Genomic DNA, 24,421 nt, shown 5'->3' on the forward strand with positions numbered 1-24,421 from the left:
CATGCCCTCTTGATCCTAGTCTGAATTTTAAACAGGTTGTAGTCGTGTCGTGATGGTATATTTGGTGGATCAGACGCCGCATAACTCATAATAAAGCAGTCCCTCCAATGGTAAGATGGCCTATGTCGGTATTATCAATTGCTAGTAATTACCAGAAGGCCTTCTCGAAATTTGCAGGGGATCAACAACACAAGTGGTGCAGGCCAGACCCAAAGTTTGTGAAAGTTAACGTGGATGCAGCTTTTCATGAGGATGAAGGAATGGGTGCAACTGCTGCGGTTATTAGAGATGAAAAAGGTAATTTTCTAGCAGCCCAATGCAAGCTAATACCATATGCTGCAGATGTTGTGACAACCGAAGCATTGGCAATGAGGGACGGGCTCGCATTGGCAAATTCTCTGGGCTTCAATCGGGTGGAAGCGGAGTCTGACTCGTTACAAGTGGTAAACTATTGCACATGAGAGTCTAGATGGTGGGATTCAGCAGCAGCTATTTTTGCAGAATGTGTGGACACAACTACTTCTATAGGAAAGGTCATCTTCAAACATTGTTTTCGATCTTCGAATTAAGCAGCGCATGTGTTAGCTAGCCATAGTTATTGTAATAAAGTTTCTCTTAGTTGGTTGAACGAGCCTCCTGACTTCTTGGTCAGTAAGCTTGTTGACGATGTAACGATTATCTAATACCAATAAAGCTAGCCATGATGGTCTTTCCTCCAAAAAAAAAAGTACATGCATGTAGAAACAACCAGCCTCTCGTTCGTCTTGGTCACCGTCCGGTCGCCGTCGAGCTCGCCGTCCCCAGCTTGCTGTCCCATTGGCCTTCCCAATGTCCAGAATGTGCTCACTAAATTCATGAATTTTTCATCTTGATCTTGGGTCGGCCTCATGTACCCAATGGGTCGATGAGGCCATTATTTTTTGATAAAATGGGCCGACCCATGACCTCACATATTGACCTTGGGGCCGCGGGGCCGGGTCCAAGGACAGGGCCGGGTCGGCCCATTCCCATCTTGAGCCGGCCCCTGACCGGTCCGAGTGCCCGGGCCACTTTACCCCGGGTCCCCGAACTGCTCCGTATGCCTGCGCGCATTTCGTGGTCTTTAACCTTGTACCCCTCTCTCCCTCACATTTTGTCCCTAGGCTATATAAACTCCTTCCCTAGCTCATTGGGAAGGATAGCAAAGTATTTGATAAACGCTAGAGAGCTTTGCTCCTTGTATCCCCTCCTCTTGGAGATCAAGCCCTCACCTTGGGAAGAATCCTTTGTATTGTCAAGGCCACCTCTTGAAGAAGATCAACATCAAGACCTCACCTCCTAGGAGTGGAAAGAACTTTATCCTAGTACTACTTTCCTTGAATTGTTCATGTATGCTTGTGGATCTCTTGTATGCTACTCTAATGGATGTGTTATTTAAGTTTGTTAGAATGATTTTCTCCTTGTGATTTTGTGTGTTCTTGCTCTCTCCCCACCTCCAAGTGTGAAAAGATCCCCTGTAGGGTTTCACCCTACAACACCATGTCTCCAAAACAATGCTCCCAACAAAGGAACGACATCAAGGACACTACCATTGCTGATCCAGAATTGAATATAGAATTTCGTCCGAAGACAAACAATCAAGTGAGAGTAAGCAAAGTGCCGACCCTTAGAGACTCCTCCAAGAAAGGGAACGGCACCCATGGGCATCGTTGCCGCTGGCACCGACCGAAGACAAGCAAGACTTTCATCCGAATTGTTGCCCACCCGCGACTCTACCCGGCAGAATGGGCACACCAACCAAGTTTGCTTCCTCCGCTGCCACCGCGACACTTCGCCGGAGAAGTTTCAACGCCACACTTCACCACTGTCAGGCACGGCCAAAACCACCACACTGAGCCACCACGACAACCACCAGCACCACCATGGTGCTCAGTAGCCGCTGAAGCCCAGCGTCACCTAGCCTGTCAGCAGCCACGGTCGAAGACCCTGCGGCCAGATCAAGATCGGGCAAGACCACGACCCAGGCCACCGCTGCCACCAAGGCAGTACCATCGGACGGAGCACGCACCACCACCGCCACCAAAGAGCTGAGCTACTGCCGAAGCCTCGCCACACCACACCACCAAGAAATCCAACGGCAAAGCACCATACCGCTTGCCAGCCGCCTCGAAGGAGGGACGCGGGGTTCAGGGTCCCCTGTTTATTGTCACCGTAGAAGTAAACGGCGGAGTGGCTAACGACGCGGTGATGGCAAAGCGGTCCATCTGTCAGGACGACGAGCCGAACCAGAGCTGTAGGCTGCCCACGCTAGACGAGTCCACAAGTCCAGCGCGTTGTAATAAGCCGCCCAATCCATGCTAGACGAGTGCCCCAATGACGAGTAAAATGGAATACAGTAGTAGCAGACGATCAAGAATTTAGTAGAGGATATGTACAGCATCGTTTCTGTTTACTTGCACTAACAAAAGGAAAGGACCCTCCCAAGTTGACGCGCAGTAACAAAAGGGTCAGAGATCCATTCCACTCAGAGGAACTGCTGCAGCCAGGGATTACTGGCTGCATCTTTCTCGAAGTCTGATTTCAGTTTGGCCACCATCTCCGTAGCCTTGCTCCCATCCACCTCATCTAGAGGCAATGCAGAAAAATCCTCCAACAAAAGGCGAGCCCGAGCAGCTCCCCTCGTCACATCATCTGGGCTAAACACCCTCTTGCGTTTCGATCCAACCTGCAATCAGGAAGAGGGTACTAGTTTCAGATATACCATTACAACACTGCTCAATCCACTGCTTTCAAGGAATTCCTAATCACAAGAAATGCGCCCTTTTTTTTTGCCTTGACCTAAATAAGAACAATCATGAAAGGAATGGGAAGGGAGCAAAAGAGAATGTGCATTTTAGTTGTTGATATTAAAAAGACAAGATTTATCTTGACTTTTAGTTGGAGATACCTCGTCACTGGGTTCACCACTCAAGTTAGGTGCACTGGTAAAGTCTTCTAACTCTTCAGCTTTGCTTTTTGCAAGAGCAATGACAGCTTCTGGAAAATTAGCAAATTCCGCAACATGGATACCAAAACTTTGGTCGCAGGAACCAGGTTCAACCTGCAAATGGAAAATGCATTTACCACACTGCATGCAAATGTTGAATTCCTCTTCTTTTCACTCTAATATATAGGTAATACAACCATGTCCATTCTAACAACATTACTCCCTCCGATCCAAATTAACTGTCGCAGCTCTAGTACAACTTTAGTACAAAATTGTACTAGAGCTGCGACAATTAATTTGGATCGGAGGGAGTACAGAATTTAATAGGGCTTCATCTAACAACAAGGATCCATTTGTATTATTTGAAGAAATTTACGACTTGCAACTACAAATAAAAAGATACGAGCATGGATGTAACTCCTGATAATGTTGGCAGGTCTTTAGCTATTCTCTTCTTTTTCATACAGAGGCCAAGAAGCTTGTTCAATTTCAAATATATGAGAAAAGACTCATTACCCACCTTTTGGACACAACTACCGCTGGAAAATAGGGACATTATCATGATGAAGACCTAGAGAGGAGGAAAGACAGGAAATTATCAAGTTGCCTATTAGAGATGCCAGAATGGTAATGTAACTTTTCTCCCTTTTCCTGCTCAGTTATCTGAGACAAAGAATCCTCCTACTTAAAAAAATATGTAAGGTTTTGTCGTCCATCCTTTTCTTTCGCCCTCCATCCTAACCCCCACCTCCGTTTCCGGTTTTATCAATTTTTCGCACTGGTTATCCCTGAGGCTCGCCTCAACTGGCCCACATCTTATTGGCTTACAAATAAAATCATGTTTTCTTTGGCAAGTCAATAAGTACTGATTCAATTGCCATTTTTGGTCCGTAATCGCATTAACAATAAAATGACTGGTAAATCAATGCGTACAAAATATCTGTGCCTCCATTGCAACACACAGGCAATTATCTAATTCCCTTGGAAGACTATATGACAGAGAAGTTCAAGCAATTAATGGCATCAAGCATCTAAAACACTGAAACTCATTAGCAGCTATCAAGCGATTCTAGAAAAGACTATAATAAGACAGAATTATAGACAACACAATAAGCCATTAGAAGGATTTCAGAATGTGTTTCGGAATTTCACATCACAGGGTACCTTATAAAGCATAGTCAACTTCCGACTTGATGGGTCTATATGTGCACCCACATGATAATTTGCAATTCCCAAATCTGGAACATGTTGGTGCTGATCACCATTTTTATTTGCTAATGCAGTTAATTCATGAAAATGAGTTGCAAACAATGTAGGCGCCCTAGTCACTTCCACAAGATGCTCACAGATAGCCCATGCAAGACCTGATCGTAAGTAGAATGTAACAACCCAAAATATGAGTTAGATCTTCAAGTTACATTAAATAAAGTTGTATCTTCAAGTTGCCTATAATTTTGGCATACTGCAGTAGTAGTACTATATGCTAGAATTAAGGCGTGGAATTTTGGACCAACGCATCTAACCAATTACAGAGTGTAAGTGAAATGCCAGGAATGAACAATCCTCATGTAGAATGCTTAGTTCAAATCAATTTGCAGTAAATATCATTTTAGAAGTTAACATTTGCAGAACTGTGGTAGGAAATATATATGTAATATAAAATATTTAGTTCAAAGCAAGTTGCATTCAAGTTAATATTGAAAAACTGTATTAGGAAACAGAGATTAACAAACTGGATATGCTCGTCTAATCTGTCTTAGGTCCAAACATGATAAAAAAGAAGTGGGAAGACAAATCAAGAAAGGGTTGCAAGACAAACCAAATCCATCATATGTGGAAGTTCCTCGTCCCAACTCATCGATAATTATGAGAGATTTCTCAGATGCACCTTTCAAAATGGATGCTGTTTCAAGCATCTCTTGCATAAAGGTTGAAACACCACGGAGCTGCCAACCAAAATGTGAAGCAAAATATTTAGAACTTGGAAGGTTTTGCAGATCTACATAGATGAAAGCCTGTTCAAAAGTAACAGCAAGTTTTGACCTAAAATATCCCGAGCACCAGTTATTGGTTAAATTTAAACAGGTACTCCCTCCACCCCATAATATAAGAACGTTTTTTCAAGCAAGCTTGAAAAAACGTTTTTATATTATGGGACGTAGGGAGTAACATATAAAATATTAGTCATTGACAGCTTCACATATGAATTTCCCCTCTCCCCTGCACTACTAGGTTACTGTCATTTATGTGGCCGTAAAGTGTCTCGCCTTCCTGGCCCTCCCCTCTCCCTTATGGAGCTGGAAACTAAGAAGATCCTGACTCTTTTGTTCGTTTTTTTTTCTGTGAGGACATCCTGAATGAAGCAGACAATATTTTCAAACTTCAAGATTAAACAAAATAACATAGACCGAAACCTGTTCAAAGGTAACAGCAAGATTCGACCTAAAACATACCCACCACTAGAATAAAGTTTGACAGAAGCACGGCACAGGCTCCACCCCTCTCTGCCCTCAATTTCGGCGTCGGCCGTCGGTGAGCGGCCTGTATCGGCCCTCGATTCCTCTTCTCGTCGTCCGGGCTCTACCCTCGCCGAAGGGCTGGACCGCTCCCAGCTGCGGTCCATTGCTTGTCTCGCGCCCATGGCTGCGGGGCAGAGCTCGTCTCACGCCCGGCAGCAGGACCAAGCTCGTCGCGCGCCCGGCAGCAGGTTCGAGCTCGTCTCGCGCCCGGCGTTTGGACCGAGCTCGCCTAGCACCCGGTGCAGCAGGACGGGTCGATGGAGGCCAATTTTGGCCGGCCTTTTGGGTCTCGGCGCTGGGAGCCGCCCAAGGGTGTGAAAGGCGAGGCCTTTCCACTTGTCTCATTGGTTGGGGTAGCGACGGGTCTCGGGTCGGCACCACGGTGATCACTTCTGTCGTGGTCACCTTGGTTGGGCGTCTTGCCAACCACCTGGACGTCCTCCCCTGCATCGCATCATCATCAGTTGGAAATTCAACTGTGAATATGTTACCGTTTGGAGCATCGTCGGCTGCTGCGCTCCAATTCGACGCTTGGTTTTCTTCAAACACAACGTTGGGTGAAATTTGTAGACGCTTGGTTCATGGTTCGTAGAAGCGGTATACCTTGGTGCCGGAACTCCTCTCGTACCGATAAACACCATCTTGGTGCTACGATCGGCAAGCTTTGAGAGATGCGGCTCCGCCGTCTTCGCATGCGCCACGCAGCCGAATGTCCATAGATGAGACACATTCGGCTTCCGTCCGTAAATTGCTTCATACGGAGTCTTGCCGATCACCGCCTTCGTTGGAGCCCAGTTGAGAAGATAGACCGCCGTCGAGACAGCGTCTCCCCAAAAAGTAGCCGGCAAGTTCTTGCTCTTGAGTAAACTCCTCACCATGTCAACGACGATTCGATGCCTTTCAACAACCCCATTCTATTGCGGCGTAGAAGGTGTCGTGAGGAACCTTTTCATGCCAATCTTCTCGCAGTAGTCGTTGAACTCATTTGACATAAACTCCCTGCCGCAATCTGTCCGTAGGGCGTGAACCTTCAGCTTGTGTTCCATCTCCGTTGCAGCCTTCAGCTTCTCGAACACTTCAAACGCCTCATCTTTAGATTGTAGCAGAACGACCCACATGTATCTCGAGTAGTCATCTACCACAAGGAAGTACTTCTTTCCTGCGTGAGTTGCTGGGGTGATAGGGCCACATAGATCACCATGGAGCAGCTCGAGTGCATCACTTGCACGATAGGTAGACTGAGCAGGGAACGGCCTGTGGTGCTATTTTCTAACCAAGCACCCGTCAACATGGTCGATAAATGGCATCCGGATACCATCTCCATCTTCGACATCTTCTTTAAGGCGTAGAAGTTAACGTGTCCAAATCTAGCATGCCATAACCACGAATCATCATCACTCTTGGCGAGCCAACACTCCGATTGAGATTGATCAAGGTTGAGGATATAGAGGCTGTTCCGTGTGCGATTCACACGCGCTAGCATGTGTCGGAGGGCTTGAATGGTATCCCACGCATCTGGTCGATGTCCAAGTCGATCATAGATTGTGACAGGCAATGCCACATGCTGCCGGGCCTCAGGCCGTGCTGGTCCGGGTCAGATGGGTTGTTGTAGGGCGTTGGCGCCCTCGTCACGCTGGGCAACCAGCCTATTCGGGACGAGTGGATGGTCATGCTGTTGTGGGGTCTCTGGTAGCACATCGCTTGTCGTTCCAAGGAGTCACAGCTCAGTCATATTCTCCTGCTGTTCAAACCTAGCCTTGGTACAATCTTTTTTTTGCCCACAGATGTGCACTCTTTTTTTTTGCCCATTCAGCCCAAACCTAGGCATCGGTCGGAAAGTGGTGTCAAAACCTAGGATGTGGTGGGTGGCAACCTGGGATCCTAGAACGTTCAATGAGAGTGTTTGATGGAAGTACGCACACAGCAGTCAGCCAGCTTTGATTACTGATTAGGTATGGATGTCTAGTTCAACCACGTAAGCCAAGGTTGTGGGTTTTTTCATGTGCTCAATATAAAGAAAAAACAAAAGGCACTAATGGTATGCGAAAGGTAGAACGTCCAGGGCTTTGAGACCGCTGGTGCATGTTTGGCCTCCTGACCCGCAGCAGTAGGATGGTAGCTGTTAAGGTTTTGGCTATTTGTTCGATTTCGTTTCTTGGTGTTTTAGGTTTTTGCTAGCCTATTTTTCTTCTTTCCTTTTGCCAGGTTTACCTTTGTAAACTCTTACACCATCTTGGTGTTCTTTTAATACAAAATGACACGCATTTGGGGGCGTGTTTGAGAAAAACAAGTAGAACAGTGAATGTTATTAGCGTGTATCAAATTCTTTGGATGTGATCTTTCTATATGAGGAATTGGAACCAGTTTTTTTTATGTGAGGAGAGAGTTAAAAAGCATGGACCTCAAGCTTTTAAGCTATGTTTTTAAGGCGACGCCTTACCGCCTTAGGGAGGGGGGGCGCTTTGGCGCCTAGGCGACGCCTAGGCGGGCGCTTTGGACGCCTAGGCGCCCAAAGCGGTCGATTTTCCAAAGCGGAGGGGGAGCGCTTCGACGCCTAGGCGTCGCCTAGGCGTCGCCTTAGGGACGCTTTAAAAACATAGCTTTTAAGAATTAATGATTTCCACTAAACAAGGAATTAAAATGGTTTCTATCTTCTTCCAAGAAGCCTTAATCGGCATTGCAAAGGTGACTCGACTACTTCATGTTTTTAATTCCAGTACGTGTGCTTGTACCACCATTTAGAAGAGCAAATTATATGTTGTAGTTCATGTGATTCTACCAGAAGCTTACAACAAACTTACAACCAAAAGCATTTTCAATAAATTCAAGAACAAAAGAGCTCAACGACTGAACCAACTTACTTGGCAATCACCAGCACCAACACGAGCAAAAATACAATCTCTCACACTAATGCTTGCCTGATCACAAGGAACAAAGGAACCAACTTGTGCCATCAAGACATTTACGCCAACCTGGTTCCAAAACAAAAAGGGCTTCAGATAAGTTTATGAAATGAAAAACTACAGGCATCACATTCATAGCAAAAGGCTTTGCACAGTGGCAGAGACAGAGAGGGGGGGGGGGGACCAGCAGGGGCCCTGGCCCCCCTAACATCAGCCATTTCTTGCTAATTTGATATGAACAGTGGCAGAATTGGTCATTATTTGCTACTAAAAATCCATTTTCCAACAGCTTGGCCCTCCCTAACCTGTTTTAGCAGCACTTGGCCCCCCTCATACATATTTTCTGGCTCTGCCACTGGTTATGCATAAAATAAATAGAAGAGAATTGAGGGGGAAAACAAGAAAGAAGGTCCACAGTTCCAAATTTCTTTGGTTTTACTATGATTTGTAGGTACAGCAGCCACCTGAGTCGATTTGGTATTTTTGTTTGCCTTGACTCGATGAAAATACAAATCGATATTTGTTATAGATGGATCCTTAGGTTGCTAAAACTACACCTGATATGGATCTAGGAGGTGTAGGGACAGAGTGAGAACCTACCGGTAAGGAGGCAAGGTAGAGGGGTTAACTCTTCTATTTTCTTGCTTAATGCATCTCCATGAGGTATAGAGAGAGAGGGTCTAACAACACAAATCCCGCCATTTTTTATCTAAGGTGATCTTACTTTATCCTACTAACTGGCTTAAAGCGCATGTAACTGGTAATTAACAGGAAAGCGCTCCTATCTTTCCGTCTCCTCTGACGTGAAATAGGCAGGCAGCAACCCACACCATAAAATAACACCCCTCTGCGACACGACACTTCCACAAGCTGTCTTGTGGGGACCACATATAAAGACCTTGCTGGCACGACCGCCCAACACTGATTAGAAGCTTAAGGACAGACCTCTCAATATGTTGACTACAGTTGATTTGCAAACAACCCCAGCAAAACCTTCGTTGGCCAGCTATTAAGCTTCACTAATTTTGTAATTTGTAAACACTGATCAAATAATTTTTTGAAGCTGCATTTCATAGTTGCATACATTACCGTTTCAAGTATTATGTGCTTATATCAGCACGCAATGCAGCCGCTCCTAATTACTACTATGCATTGCACACCATACTGTCCATGCCAATAAACTTATTGATCAATCCAAAGTACCATACACATATTTTCAGTAAATAATAGAAAAAACTTAATTTCATGAAACAAGTCAAACAAATGCCAAACTGCCATTGATGATATTATAAACGTGCAGATCTTACCTGACGTATAAAAGTGGATTTTCCACCCATGTTTGGCCCAGTGATGATTTGAAACCAACTTTTTCCCCTCGCCTATTTAGAAGAATTTGAAGCGTCACAAACCTTTTTTTCAGGGAAAAGCAGCACGAATCTTGGTGACTAAGTGCTTCCGTGTAAACAAGATCATGATATACTTACCAAAGTGCAATCATTTGGTATGAAGTTAACACCATCTTGGGCCTCCACACAAGGATGCCGACTACCTTGTAGAATAATATCTCCTTCCTCCTGTATTAAATTCGCAGGATTAGAACTTCAGCCACAAAACTAAAAGTGGAATTGCTTCTTTTCGAGGGTATTAGCTAATATTTCTTACCGATGTTGTGATGTCTGGTCTTACATAAGGAACTGGGCAACTTATTGCCAAATCAGCAAAACTCTGTAAAACATCCAACTCGGATATAATTGCAGCAAAATTCTCAAATACCTACATCAAGAATTTAAGATCTGTTAGTCACAAATGACAAAAAAAAGGTAACTACAAATTATTTTATCTAAATGTACCTCTGAGAAGGTGCATGAAACTTGCACTACATTATCAACAATCTTTTTCTGGCAACTTGTGTAATCACCAAGCAGTGACTGGTATTGGTCACCTAGCTTTTTAAGCTTGGCGCTTGTAAACTTCACACCATCTTTACGAGTTTCTATGATAATGTAATTGGTCGTGAGCTTTTTCCTGACTTTCTGTTCATCTTTCTTTGAGATTCTGAACACATGTCCAAATGGGCCTTTTTCTAGCTTCAATTGCTTATCAACAGAAAGATCCAGATCAGTGGCTGTATGCATGTGCAAATTGTTTATGTGATTTTCGACTTCAGAAAGCTCATCCTTCAGCACAGCCAAATCAGAAGAATATAGGGGAGATATCCTGTACTCGCCATTGTCTACTTGACCGAGGTCAATGGCTGTCTCAACAAGATTAGCAAACCTACCATATCGATTCTCTGTCAGCCACTCTTCTAAAGAGCTAAGGAACCTTGTCATTACAGATGTAGAAAATTGGCCATTGTATTGCTGAAGAACACCCTTGATGTATGGGATTCTAGAGCAGGACTGCAAAAACATTGATTAAAAAATGGTGAAATTTTACTTGAGCAAGAAGATTCAAAACGGAAAATAATGGCAAAAGACACATGTCTATGTAAGTATATAAATAGCTTTCAATTTGATATGTGTTAAGGGGGTTGTATTTTACTAGAATCATCACATACAGATATACCCCTCATGTTTAGTAAGTATATAAATAGCTTTCAATTTGATATGTGCTACGACATTCTGTGCAAAGATGCAGCAGCAGCAGCAACAACAACAACAACAACAACAACAAAGCCTTTAGTCCCAAACAAGTTGGGGTAGGCTAGAGGTGAAACCCATAACATCTCGCGACCAACTCATGGCTCTGGCACATGGATAGCAAGCTTCCACGCACCCCTGTCCATAGCTAGTTCTTTGGGGGTTGTTTGGATACCTAGATTATAGGAAACTAGTTTTCCTTAAACCCGATTTCTGGTGTAACAACCTAAAACATTGTTTGGATCATCTAACTAACTCGTGGATATACTAAACTGAGTTTTCCAAAAAACCCAAAAAACCAGTTTATACAAAAACGACTAATAGACGTTTTTATACAAACGCGTTCTCTATATGCATCAGGAGATCAGCGAAGTCCGACGCGCTGATCATGGTAAACTCCGCCGGACGCGACAGCAGCTTGACAAAGCCAAAAGACGTCGTTGCCGATCTCGGCCAGGCAGCCGGAGCATGCAGGTTGTGATGATCCACCTAGACCAGCGCCTCCATGGCGGATGTAGACTTGGGCCGGCTGCCGTCGTGTCCATCGGCCGCTTCACACTTCACAGCCACCGTCGTCGTCAGCTTCTACGTCGTCGTCACGCCTCCCTAGTATGTGTGTTGTGCTCTGCTGTTACCGGCCAATCGATCCAGCAGCTAGCTAGATGCTACATGCATGCCCGGCTTGAGAATCAATCAAGGTGCTTTACGTCGTGTACTCGTGTCTTGCCGTATGTTAGCTGCATGTGCGTGCTTCTTTGATGGGAACCTGAGCTAACATGCATGACACCGGCGAACGAAGCCAAGCACGATCAGGCGAGCAGCGCGACCACCCTGGCGGCCTCGGCGATGGCCGCGCACCCTCGCGAGAGAGCAGTTTACGGTGTGGTTGTCCGCCGCTGTGCATGTAGGTGCCAAGAGCAAGCCGAAGCACCGCACCTCCATGAATTGTTTGGGAAGAACTCAAAATCGTGTTTTTCTAATTTTCCCATCCAAACAAGGTATTGGGTATACTTACCTTAACAGAATAACTAACCAAAACTGGTTTTCCTAAAAATCCTCCAAAAACTCGTTTTCTAAAATCTCACATCAAAATTCCCTGTATCCAAACAACCACTTGGTGATACTCCAATCCTTCAAGTCTCTCTTAACGGACTCCTCCCATGTCAAATTAGGTCTACCCCGCCCTCTCTTGACATTTTCCGCACACTTTAGCCGTCCACAAAGATGCAGCAACACAAGCACAAAAAAGGCCCAATTCATTCACTCAAAATATGTTATCTGAACCATATACTAACAGTTAAGAAGCCAATATAACAGTGTCATAAATTTATCTGCATACACATTTTAGCCAAACAACCATATTTGCAAGAAAGAAACAGCAGGTAGAAGCAAAAACCTGGTAGAGCTTAACAACAGGCTGCAGGTTGGCTGATTTCTTACGGAGAGCATGTGTTAGGCGATCAATATCAGATATCCTTTTAAGTTGTTGCCTAAGACCCTGACGAAGCTCCGGATCTTCTGCGAAAGCCTGAACCATATCTAATCTGTTATTGATTTCGTTTACATCTATCAAAGGTTGTTTCAGCCATTTGTTAAGCAGTCGCTTTCCCATCCCAGCAGTGCAGGTTCTGTTCATCAAACCAAACAAACTAAAATTCTTGTTTACATCAGTTTTTCCTTCAACAATATTCAATGCTCGCACCACGGCAGAATCAAGTCGCATGTAGCGGTCCAAATTGAATTTCTCAATCGTGTAATTTCCATAATTAGTGTCATCTGCTAGCAACTCAGCATATGATACTAGAGCTCCAAGGGTACCCAAAGCATAGTCAAACTGAGATAGGAGATCACGAACTGGCTCGACAGAACCCCTGATTATTCTACCAAGATCCTGCACAAGATCTCTAGATTTAAATTCAGCCTTCTTTCTTTCAGTCAGTAGAATGCTGCAATTGCTAATAGCATCCTGAAGAGGCTGCAAATCTATTGATTTCTCAAAATCTGCTGGAAGAAGACACTCCTTGCAACCTAATGCAACAAGGGCTGATTCCACATTTGTAAATCGACTATCTTCAGGGAACTCAGCCAACCCAAGCTTCCGGTTCGTCATATCCACAAAACTAAGCGCTACATATAGCTGACCTTCACGGAAGACAGGAAACAATGCAACAGTAACCGGGGAATATTGCATGTCATTGTTTGCAAACAGAATATCTTCAAAACTGCCTATGTTTCCAGGTGTTCCAGATTTTGTTAACCTCCAACTTGACCCACTTCCCTCATAGAGCTCCAGTGTATGGTCCGTCCTATCTAACAAAAGGTTGCGTGCAATGGTCTCAAACATAGCCCTGCTAACACTGACACTTGAGATTCCATCAGAGTTACCGCCCAGCTGCCTTAAGGCAGTCATTGTGTGATAGTATGTCTTCGCAATAAAGGTTGCATTCTCACCATGAGCAGTGTAATAATCCTGGCAGAACGTTTAAGCTTTAGTTTACAATATTCCCAGGAATTTGATGTATACAAATAATTAGTTCAAGTAATCTGAAGAGCAATCAGCTAAGATTTAGCTCTGTGTGGGCAGGTGCATCTCAAGAGTTGTAACTTCTACACGATAAAGACAGCCTTCTTTTGATGTAGGAACGCATAAGAAGTGTGTCAATAAAATCTATAACATATGTCTTGACTAAATTACTTATGAAGAAAGATGCATATGTTTGCATGAACTGCCTAAATGCACAAAAAGGTAGAAGTGGGAGACATTCTTATAACTCTCTCTAGCATTACTGCATTCTACTAGTACTCATATGATGAAACATTTCTGCATATTCAACCATTTAGATTGCATTCCAACAAATTCAAAATGATATCCTACTAGAATCATTATTCATGAAATATCAAGCCCCGCAAAGTGTGCATATTGTGCTAAGATGCCAAACAGAGACTAAGTCTGCAACATCAGTTAGAGGTGCACTCTCCTAGTGAATGGAAGTTTTTCATAACGCAGCAACAGAGCATGGGACTGAAACTTTTTCTTTTTAGGAACTATTATGGTTCACAAACTTTGGTCAAGGAAAGTCTCAAATTGCATGATAGATACGTACATTATCTCACTCACATGATACCTAAAATATCCAACAAATTAGAATAACACTAACAGCCTTATATGGCGACCATCCGTAGTAGATATTCTCATATGATGTAAAGAGAGTAACATGAAATTTTAACTATTTTCCTATCATGTTTGTGAAACTGATCATCAAGAAATAAATACTGGAGCACATCTACACATACAAGAAAACTGTAACAAACATTAATGCGAAAGTACTTACCCGGCGATCAAAGAAACGAATGGCCCGAGGATCCTGCAGTATCAAGAAGATAATGTTACCTCCAACTCAAAAAAAAAATGAAGTTACCTAATGCAGAAAAATGTCACCCAGCATATTCACTAGAAATCCAGGGGTCGGGCTGGAAGAGTCTTACCTTCGGCAACTTCTTGAAGAAGGAGATGAAACCCTGGGCTTGCCTCGCATCTATCCAATCACGGAAACGGAATCGATCAGAAAAAAAAAAGGAAGTCAAAACCTAATGCACAAAGAACATACGAGACAAACAAAGAACGAGAGCGCACGCACCTAGCTTGAGCTCCGGGAGCTTTCCCCCCTCCGGCAAGCAGTCTTCGCTGTCCATGCCGCCCCCAATGCCGCCGGGGGGAGAGAGGGATGGTGGTGCGGGCGAGGTGCTCGGCGAAATGTGGGCAGACGCGGGCGGCGGGAAAAGTTAGGGGTTTCCGCGGGAGAGCCGAACGGCGCGCGTGTGGGATGGGGGATTTCGCGGGGCTTTGTGGGCGGAGCGGCGGGGGTGCGAGAATCGAGGATACCGGGAAATGCGCAGTCGGGACTCGGGCCGATATTCAATAAACGGTTTTTGTAAATTCCGAACGTTCGGAAATTGACAAAAGATCCGAACGACTTTTTTACGGCACGATCAGCATGGAGCGATGGGAACCTCCAGCAATTTTCTCCCTCACCGAATAGGTAACTGCCTAATTTCCTTCCGCGGTTTTCTCCCTCACCAAATAAATCGCTCCCTCCGCTTTTTTTTCTTCCCGGACACAGCCTAATTTTCTCTCTCCGCTGTTTTTTTTCGTGCTGGTCATTGCTCAATACAAAGGAGTAAAAAATTATTGGGCCCACCAAGGATCGAACCCGGTGCTTTGTTGGTTTATGAATGATGCCAATGACCAACTCCTCACCTAATACCATTTTATTGTCCTGTCATTGAAAATATCTATGTGACCTTTTTTAAATCTCATGGCAGCGAAAGAAAAATTGTTCCTTTATCATTCGTTGGCCCCCTCTACTACATTATAAATTATGGAATTAGGCATGCATACAAAAAAAATTGTTGGTAACTTTGACCCGAGGGAAAAGAAGTTGTTGAAAACATCCCTGATAATTTCTATGTAAATGTTATGGTAATTTACGCATAACGAAGCTGATAACTATTTGCACAAACACCATGGTAACTTTTGATTTGGAGGTAAAAAGTTGTTGAAAACATCCCGGTAACTCTCGTGCAACTAGCCTGATAACTTATGCATCGCAGAGTTGATAACTCATGTACAAACACCGTGGTAAGTTTGACCCAGAAAAATAGTTGTTAAAAACAATAGTCTAGGGTAACTTCTGTGTAAATCGCATGATAATATACTCAGCCATACCTGATAACTTAGGAACAAACACCACGATAACTTTTAGCCGATGATTTTTTTGTTGAAATGCACACACCGATAATTTGTATTTAAATAACATGATAATGTACATACAACAGAAATGATAACTCATGCACAAATACCCCAGTAGCTTTTTTGATTGGAAAAAAGATTGTTGAGAAATATATCCCGATAACTTGTGTGTAAGTAGCATGATAATATACACCCAATGAAGGTGATAACTCACATGCAAGGCACGGTAACATTTTTGACTCGATGAACACACCCAATAACTTTATAATTTTTGTGTCAATAGTATGATAATATATGCACAACACAGCTCATAACTCATGTACAAGCACCACGACACAACAAAATGCCTAAATAAGCCTGGCCCGGCAAGACCCGCAAAGTTCCGTTTATAAGAAAGCCATGCCACGTCAGCATGTGGACCTCACCCGGGCCAGGCACGGCATGGATGGTGGATGGTGGTATTGCAGACACGATAAATTTACTTGCAAATCACTCGGGCAAAAAAGTAGTTGAAACATGCCCCGATAACTTTAACATAAACAAGATGATAAGTTATGAATTATAGCCATGATAGTTTACATAGTTCACACGTGGTAACTTTTGACCTGAAAAAAAACGTCGAAACATATCAACATGGGATTTAGTTTCGAAGATCTCGTCGCGGCGAATCTTTTATATGAAAACAATTTTCCGACCATAGCAACAATTTAAACTACAGAACATTTTGAAGTTTCCATTTTGAAATTTCAAAATAGGGAGAATTTGGGATAGCATCAACGTTCTTTGTCATCTAGTGCATGTATGCATGCGCACATGGGAAGGTTCGAAAACCGTTTTTCATGTCTGGTAATTTCTATGAAAACAGCTTGGTAACTTTTGTGTCGCAGACGTGATAACTTACATAGTCTAGACGTGATAACTTTTGTATTGGGGAACGTAGTAATTTCAAAAATTTCCTACGTACACGCAAGATCATGGTGATGCATAGCAACGAGAGGGGAGAGTATTGTCCATGTACCCTCGTAGATCGAAAGCGGAAGCGTTAGCACAACGCGGTTGATGTAGTCGTACGTCTTCACGATCCGACCGATCAAGTACCGAACACACGGCACCTCCGAGTTCAGCACACGTTCAGCCCAATGACGTCCCTCGAACTCCGATCCAGCCAAGTATTGAGGGAGAGTTTCGTCAGCACGACGGCGTGGTGACGATGATGATGGTCTACTGATGTAGGGCTTCGCCTAAGCACCACTATGATATTATTGAGATGGACTATGGTGGAGGGGGCACCGCACACAGCTAAAAGATCAATGATCAATTGTTGTGTCTCTGGGGTGCCCCCCTGCCCCCGTATATAAAGGAGCAAAGGGGGGAGAGGCGGCCGGCTAGGAGAGGGCGCGCCAGGAGGAGTCCTACTCCCACCGGGAGTAGGACTCCCTCCCTTCCTTGTTGGATTAGGAGAAGGGGGGAGGAGGAGAAGAAGAAAAGGGGGCGCCCCCCCCCCCTCTTGTCCAATTCGGACTAGAAGGGGAGGGGGCGTGCGGCCTGCCCTGGTCGCCCCTCCTCTTCTCCACTAAGGCCCATCTAGGCCCATTAAACCCCCGGGGGGTCCGGTAACCCCCGGTACTTCGGTATATATCCGATAACTCCCGGAACCATTCCGGTGTCCGAATATAGTCATCCAATATACAATCCTCATGTCTCGACGATTTCGAGACTCCTCGTCATGTCCGTGATCATATCCGGGACTTCGAACTACCTTAGGTACATCAATACATATAAACTCATAATATAACTGTCATCGAAACTTTAAGCGTGCGGACCCTACGGGTTCGAGAACTATGTAGACATGACCGAGACATGTCTCCAGTCAATAACCAATAGCGGAACCTGGATGATCATATTGGCTCTCACATATTCTACGAAAATCTTTATCGGTCAAACCGCATAACAACATACGTTGTTCTCTTTGTCATCGGTATGTTACTTGCCCGAGATTCGATCGTTGGTATCTCAATACCTAGTTCAATCTCATTACCGGCAAGTCTCTTTACTCGTTCTGTAATACATCACCCCGCAGCTAACTCATTAGTTGCAATGCTTGCAAGGCTTAAGTGATGTGCATTACCGAGTGGGCCCAGAGATGCCTCTCCGACAATCGGAGTGACAAATCCTAATCTCGAAATACGCCAACCCAACAAGTACCTTTGGAGACACCTCTAGAGCACCTTTATAATCACCCAGTTACGTTGTGACGTTTGGTAGCACACAAAGTGTTCCTCCGGTAAACGGGAGTTGCATAATCTCAGTCATAGGAACATGTATAAGTCATGAAGAAAGCAATAGCAACAAACTAAACGATCAAGTGCTAAGCTAACGGAATGTGTCAAGTCAATCACATCATTCTCCTAATGATGTGATCCCGTTAATCAAATGACAACTCTTTGTCTATGGTTAGGAAACATAACCATCTTTGATTCAATGAGCTAGTCAAGTAGAGGCATACTAGTGACACTCTGTTTGTCTATGTATTCACACATGTATCATGTTTTCGGTTAATACAATTCTAGCATGAATAATAAACATTTATCATGATATAAGGAAATAAATAATAACTTTATTATTGCCTCTAGGGCATATTTCCTTCAGTCTCCCACTTGCACTAGAGTCAATAATCTAGTTCACATCTTTATGTGATTAGTCCACATCTCCATGTGACTAATACCCAAAGGGTTTACTAGAGTCTATAATCTATTTCACATCGCTATATGATTAACACCCAAAGAGTGATCATGTTTTGCTTGTGAGAGAAGTTTAGTCTACGGGTCTGCAATATTCAGATCTGTGTGTATTTCGCAAATTTCTATGTCTACAATGCTCTGCACGGAGCTACTCTAGCTAATTGCTCCCACTTTCAATATGTATCCAGATTGAGACTTAGAGTCATCTAAATCGATGTAAAAAGCTTGCATCGACGTAACTCTTTACGACGAACTCTTTTATCACCTCCATAACCGAGAAGTATTTCCTTAGACCTTTAAGGATAATTTTGACCGCTGTCCAGTGATGTACTCCTAGATCACTATTGTACTCCCTTGCCAGAAAGATTCTATGGTATACAATAGGACTGGTAAACAACATAGCATACTTTATAGAACCTATGACTGAGGCATAGGGAATGACTTATCATTCTCTTTCTATTTTCTGCTGTGGTCGGGTTTTGAGTCTTTACTCAACTTCACATATTGCAACACAGGCAAGAACTCCTTCTTTGACTGTTCCATTTTGAACTACTTCAAAATCTTGTCAAGGTATGTACTCATTGAAAAAACTTATCAAGCGTCTTGATCTATCTCTATAGATCTTGATGCTCAATATGTAAGCAACTTAACTGAGGTATTTCTTTGAAAAACTCCTTTCAAACACTCCTTTATGCTTTGCAGAATAATTCAACATTATTTCCGATCAATAATATGTCATTCACATATACTTATCAGAAATGTTGTAGTGCTCCCACTCATTTTCTTGTAAATACAGGCTTCTCCAAAAGTCTGTATAAAACCATATACTTTGATCACTTTATCAAAGCATATATTCCAACTCCGAGATGATTGCACCAGTCCATAGATGGATCGCTGTAGTTTGCTCACTTTGTTAGCACCTTTAGGGTTGACAAAACCTTCTGGTTGCATCATATACAACTCTTCTTTTTAAGAAATCTATGAAGGAATACAGTTTTGACATCCATTTGCCAGATTTCATAAAATGCGGCAACTACTAACATGATTCGGATAGACTTTTTAAGCATCGATACGAGTGAGAAAATCTCATCGTAGTCAACACCTTGAATTTGTCAAAAACACTTTGCGACAATTCGAGCTTTGTAGATAGTAACACTACTATCAGCGTCCGTCTTCCTCGTGAAGATCCATTTATTCTTAATGGCTTGCCGATCATTGGGCAAGTCAACCAAAGTCCATACTTTGTTCTCATACATGGATCCAATCTCAGATTTCATGGACTTAAACCATTTTGCGAAATCTGGGCTCATCATCGCTTCCTCATAGTTCGTAGGTTCGTCATGGTCAATTAACATGACCTCCAGAACAGGATTACCGTACCACTCTGGTGCGGATCTCACTCTGGTTGACCTACGAGGTTTGGTAGTAACTTGATCTGAAGTTATATGATCAACATCATTAGCTTCCTCACTAATTGGTGTAGGAGTCACAGGAACATATTTCTGTGATGAACTACTTTCCAATTCAGGAGAATGTACAATTACCTCATCAAGTTCTACATTCCTCCCACTCACTTCTTTCGAGAGAAACTCCTTCTCTAGAGAGGATCCACTTTTAGCAACAAAGATCTTGCCTTTGGATCAGTGATAGAAGGTGTACCTAACAGTTTCCTTTGGGTATTCTGTGAAGACACATTTCTCCGATTTGGGTTCGAGCTTATCAGGTTGAAACTTTTTCACATAAGCATCATAGCCCCAAACTTTAAGAAATGACAGCTTAGGTTTCTAGCCAAACCACAGTTCATATGGTGTCGTCTCAACGAATTTAGATGGTGCCCTATTTAACGTGAATGCAACTGTCTCTAATGCATAACCCCAAAACGATAGTGGTAAATCGGTAAGAGACATCATAGATTGTACTATATCCAATAAAGTACGGTTATGACGCTCGAACACACCATTATGTTGTGGTGTTCTAGGTGGCATGAGTTTGTGAAACTATTCCACATTGTTTAAATTGAAGACCAAACTCGTAACTCAAATATTCGCCTCTGTGATCAGATCGTAGAAACTTTATTTTCTTGTTACGATGATTTTCCACTTCACTCTGAAATTCTTTGAACTTTTCAAATATTTCAGACTTATGTTTCTTCAAGTAGATATACCCATATCTGCTCAAATCATCTATGAAGGTCAGAAAATAATGATACCCGCCGCGAGCCTCAACACTCATCGGACCTCATACATCAGTATGTATTATATCCAATAAGTCAGTTGCTCCCTCCATTGTTCTGGAGAACGGAGTCTTAGTCATCTTGCCCATGAGGCATGTTTCGCAAGCATCAAAATGATTCATAATCAAGTGATTCCAAAAGCCCATCAGCATGGAGTTTCTTCATGCGCTTTACACCAATATGACCTAAACGGCAGTGCCACAAATAAGTTGCACTATCATTATTAACTTTGCATCTTTTGGCTTCAATATTATGAATAGGTGTATCACTACGATCGAGATCCAACAACCATTTTCATTGGGTGTATGACCACATAAGGTTTTATTCATGTAAACAGAACAACAATTATTCTCTAACTTAAATGAATAACTGTATTGCAATAAACATGATCAAATCATATTCATGCTCAACGCAAACACCAAATAACATTTATTTAGGTTTAACGCTAATCCCGAAAGTATAGGGAGTGTGTGATGATGATTATATCAATCTTGGAACCACTTCCAATACACATCATCACTTCACCCTTAACTAGTCTCTGTTTATTCTGCAACTCTCGTTTCGAGTTACTACTCTTAACAACTGAACCAGTATCAAATACCGAGGGGTTGCTATAAACACTAGTAAAGTACACATCAATAACATGTATATCAAATATAGCATTGTTCACTTTGCCATCCTTCTTATCCGCCAAATACTTGGGGCAGTTCTGCTTCCAGCGACCAATCCCTTTGAAGTAGAAGCACTTAGTCTCAGGCTTAGGTCCTGACTTGGGCTTCTTCACTTGAGCAGCAACTTGCTTGCCGTTCTTCTTGAAGTTCCCCTTCTTCCTTTTGCCCTTTTCTTGAAACTAGTGGTCTTTGTCAACCATCAACACTTGATGCTTTTCTTGATTTCTACCTTCGTCAACTTTAGCATCACGAAGAGCTTGGGAATTACTTTTGTCATCCCTTGCATATTATAGTTCATCACTAAGTTCTAGTAACTCATTGATAGTGACTAGAGAACTTTGTCAATTACTCTCTTATCTGGAAGATTAACTCCCACTTGATTCAAGCAATTGTAGTACTCAGACAATTTGGGCACATGCTCACTGGTTGAGCTATTCTCCTCCATCTTGTAGGCAAAGTAGTGTCAGAGGTCTCATACCTCTCGACACGGGCATGAGTATGAAATACCAATTTCAACTCTTGGAACATCTTATATGCTCCATGGCATTCAAAACGTCTTTGAAGCCCCAATTCTAAGCCGTTAAGCATGGTGCACTAAACTATCAAGTAGTCATAATATTGAGCTAGCCAAACGTTCATAACGTCTGCATCTGCTCCTGCAATAGGTCTGTCACCTAGCGGTGCATCAAGGACATAATTCTTCTGTGCAGCAATGAGGATAATCCTCAGATCACGGATCCAATCCGCATCATTGCTACTAACATTTTTCAACATAGTTTTTCTCTAGGAATACAATAAACGGGGAGCAACATCGCTAGCTATTGATCTACAACATAGATATGCTAATACTACCAGGACTAAGTTCATGATAAATTAAAGTTCAATTAATCATATTACTTAAGAACTCCCACTTAGATAGACATCCCTCTAATCCTCTAAGTGATCACGTGATCCATATCAACTAAACCATGTCCGATCATCACGTGAGATGGAGTAGTTTCAATGGTGAACATCACTATATTGATCATATCTACTATATGATTCACGCTCGACCTTTCGGTCTCCGTGTTCCGAGGACATATCTGTTATATGCTAGGCTCGTCAGTTTTAACCTGAGTATTCCGCGTGTGCAACTGTTTTGCACCCGTTGTATTTGAACGTAGAGCCTATCACACCCGATCATCACGTGGTGTCTCAGCACGAAGAACTTTCACAATAGTGCATACTCAGGGAGAACACTTATACCTTGATAATTTAGTGAGAGATCATCTTATAATGCTACCGTCAATCAAAGCAAGATAAGATGCATAAAATATAAACATCACATGCAATCAATATAAGTGATATGATATGGCCATCATCATCTTGTGCTTGTGATCTCCATCTCCGAAGCACCGTCATGATCACCATCGTCACCGGCGCGACACCTTGATCTCCATTGTAGCATCGTTGTCGTCTCGCCAACTTATGCTTCTACGACTATCGCTACCGCTTAGTGATAAAGTAAAGCATTACAGGGTGATTGCATTGCATACAATAAAGCGACAACCATATGGCTCCTGCCAGTTGCCAATAACTCGGTTACAAAACATGATCATCTCATACAATAAAATATAGCATCATGCCTTGACCATATCACATCACAACATGCCCTGCAAAAACAAGTCAGATGTCCTCTACTTTGTTGTTGCAAGTTTTACGTGGCTGCTACGGGCTGAGCAAGAACCGTTCTTACCTACGCATCAAAACCACAATGATAGTTCATCAAGTTAGTGCTGTTTTAACCTTCTCAAGGACCGAGAGTAGCCACACTTGGTTCAACTAAAGTTGGAGAAACTAACACCCGCCAACCACCTGTGTGCAAAGCACGTCGGTAGAACCAGTCTCGCGTAAGCGTAAGCGTAATGTCGGTCCGGGCCGCTTCATCCAATAATACCGCCGAACCAAAGTATGACATGCTGGTAAGCAATATGACTTGTATCGCCCACAACTCACTTGTGTTCTACTCGTGCATATGACATCTACGCATAAAACCAGGCTCTGATACCACTGTTGGGGACGTAGTAATTTCAAAAATTTCCTACGCACACGCAAGATCATGGTGATGCATAGCAACGAGAGGGGAGAGTGTTGTCCACGTACCCTCGTAGACCGAAAGCGGAAGCGTTAGCACAAAGCGGTTGATGTAGTCGTACGTCTTCACGAATCACGATCCGACCGATCAAGTACCGAACGCACGGCACCTCCGAGTTCAGCACACGTTCAGCCCGATGACGTCCCTCGAACTCCGATCCAGCCGAGTATTGAGGGAGAGCTTCGTCAGCATGATGGCGTGGTGACGATGATGATGTTCTACCGACGCAGGGCTTCGCCTAAGCACCGCTACGATATTATTGAGGTGGACTATGCTGGAAGGGGGCACCGCACACAGCTAAAAGATCAATGATCAATTGTTGTGTCTCTGGGGTGCCCCCTGCCCCCGTATATAAAGGAGCAAAGGGGGGAGAGGTGGCTGGCCAGGATAGGGCGCGCCAGGAGGAGTCCTACTCCCACCGGGAGTAGGACTCCCTCCCTTCCTTGTTGGATTAGGAGAAGGGGGGAAGGAGGAGGAGGAGAAGAAGGAGAAGAAGGAAAGGGGGGCGCCACCCCCTCCTTGTCCAATTCGTACTAGAGGGGGAGGGGGCGCGGCGCCTGCCCTGGCCGCCCCTCCTCTTCTCCACTAAGGTTGTCGGGGGTTGGGTGCGACATATGCCAATGGATGGCTTATCATGATGGGGGCGAGTAGAACATCGCCGGTGCCCGGAAATGGGATGAGGCATAGACACGAACGCCGGCGTACTTTACCCAGGTTCAGGGCTCTCCTAGGAGATGACACCCCTAGTCCTGCTCTGTGGGGTCTCCGCATGATCACTAAGGCAAAATGAATACAAGGGCGCTCCTCGAGCTGTATGTTGAAGGCAGGAGAAGGCAGGGCTAGCTCTCTCCTCCTTCTATGAT

The 24,421-nt window shown here is 43.6% G+C and overlaps 1 protein-coding gene across 2 annotated transcripts; it reads right to left on the reverse strand.

Annotated features, from left to right (window-relative positions):
• Positions 1-2,353: 2,353 nt before the first annotated feature.
• Positions 2,354-14,891, reverse strand: LOC119267018 (DNA mismatch repair protein MSH2). Of its 2 annotated transcripts, XM_037548313.1 has the most exons (14): positions 14,668-14,891; positions 14,516-14,565; positions 14,362-14,394; positions 12,426-13,499; positions 10,238-10,789; positions 10,050-10,160; positions 9,872-9,961; positions 9,695-9,766; positions 8,346-8,456; positions 4,785-4,911; positions 4,130-4,329; positions 3,486-3,536; positions 2,927-3,079; positions 2,354-2,704 (listed from the first exon to the last, which is right to left on the reverse strand). In XM_037548313.1, the coding sequence occupies exons 1-14, from the start codon at positions 14,720-14,722 to the stop codon at positions 2,504-2,506; spliced, it is 2,880 nt and encodes a 959-aa protein (XP_037404210.1). In that variant the 5' UTR covers positions 14,723-14,891; the 3' UTR covers positions 2,354-2,503. The 2 variants fall into 2 exon arrangements, with proteins under 2 accessions (XP_037404210.1, XP_037404218.1); XM_037548321.1 differs by lacking the exon at positions 3,486-3,536 and having other exon boundaries at positions 14,668-14,889.
• Between the last annotated feature and the right edge of the window lie 9,530 nt (positions 14,892-24,421).

This window comes from Triticum dicoccoides, chromosome 1A, assembly GCF_002162155.2.
Source record: "Triticum dicoccoides isolate Atlit2015 ecotype Zavitan chromosome 1A, WEW_v2.0, whole genome shotgun sequence".
NCBI classification, from domain to species: domain Eukaryota; kingdom Viridiplantae; phylum Streptophyta; class Magnoliopsida; order Poales; family Poaceae; genus Triticum; species Triticum dicoccoides.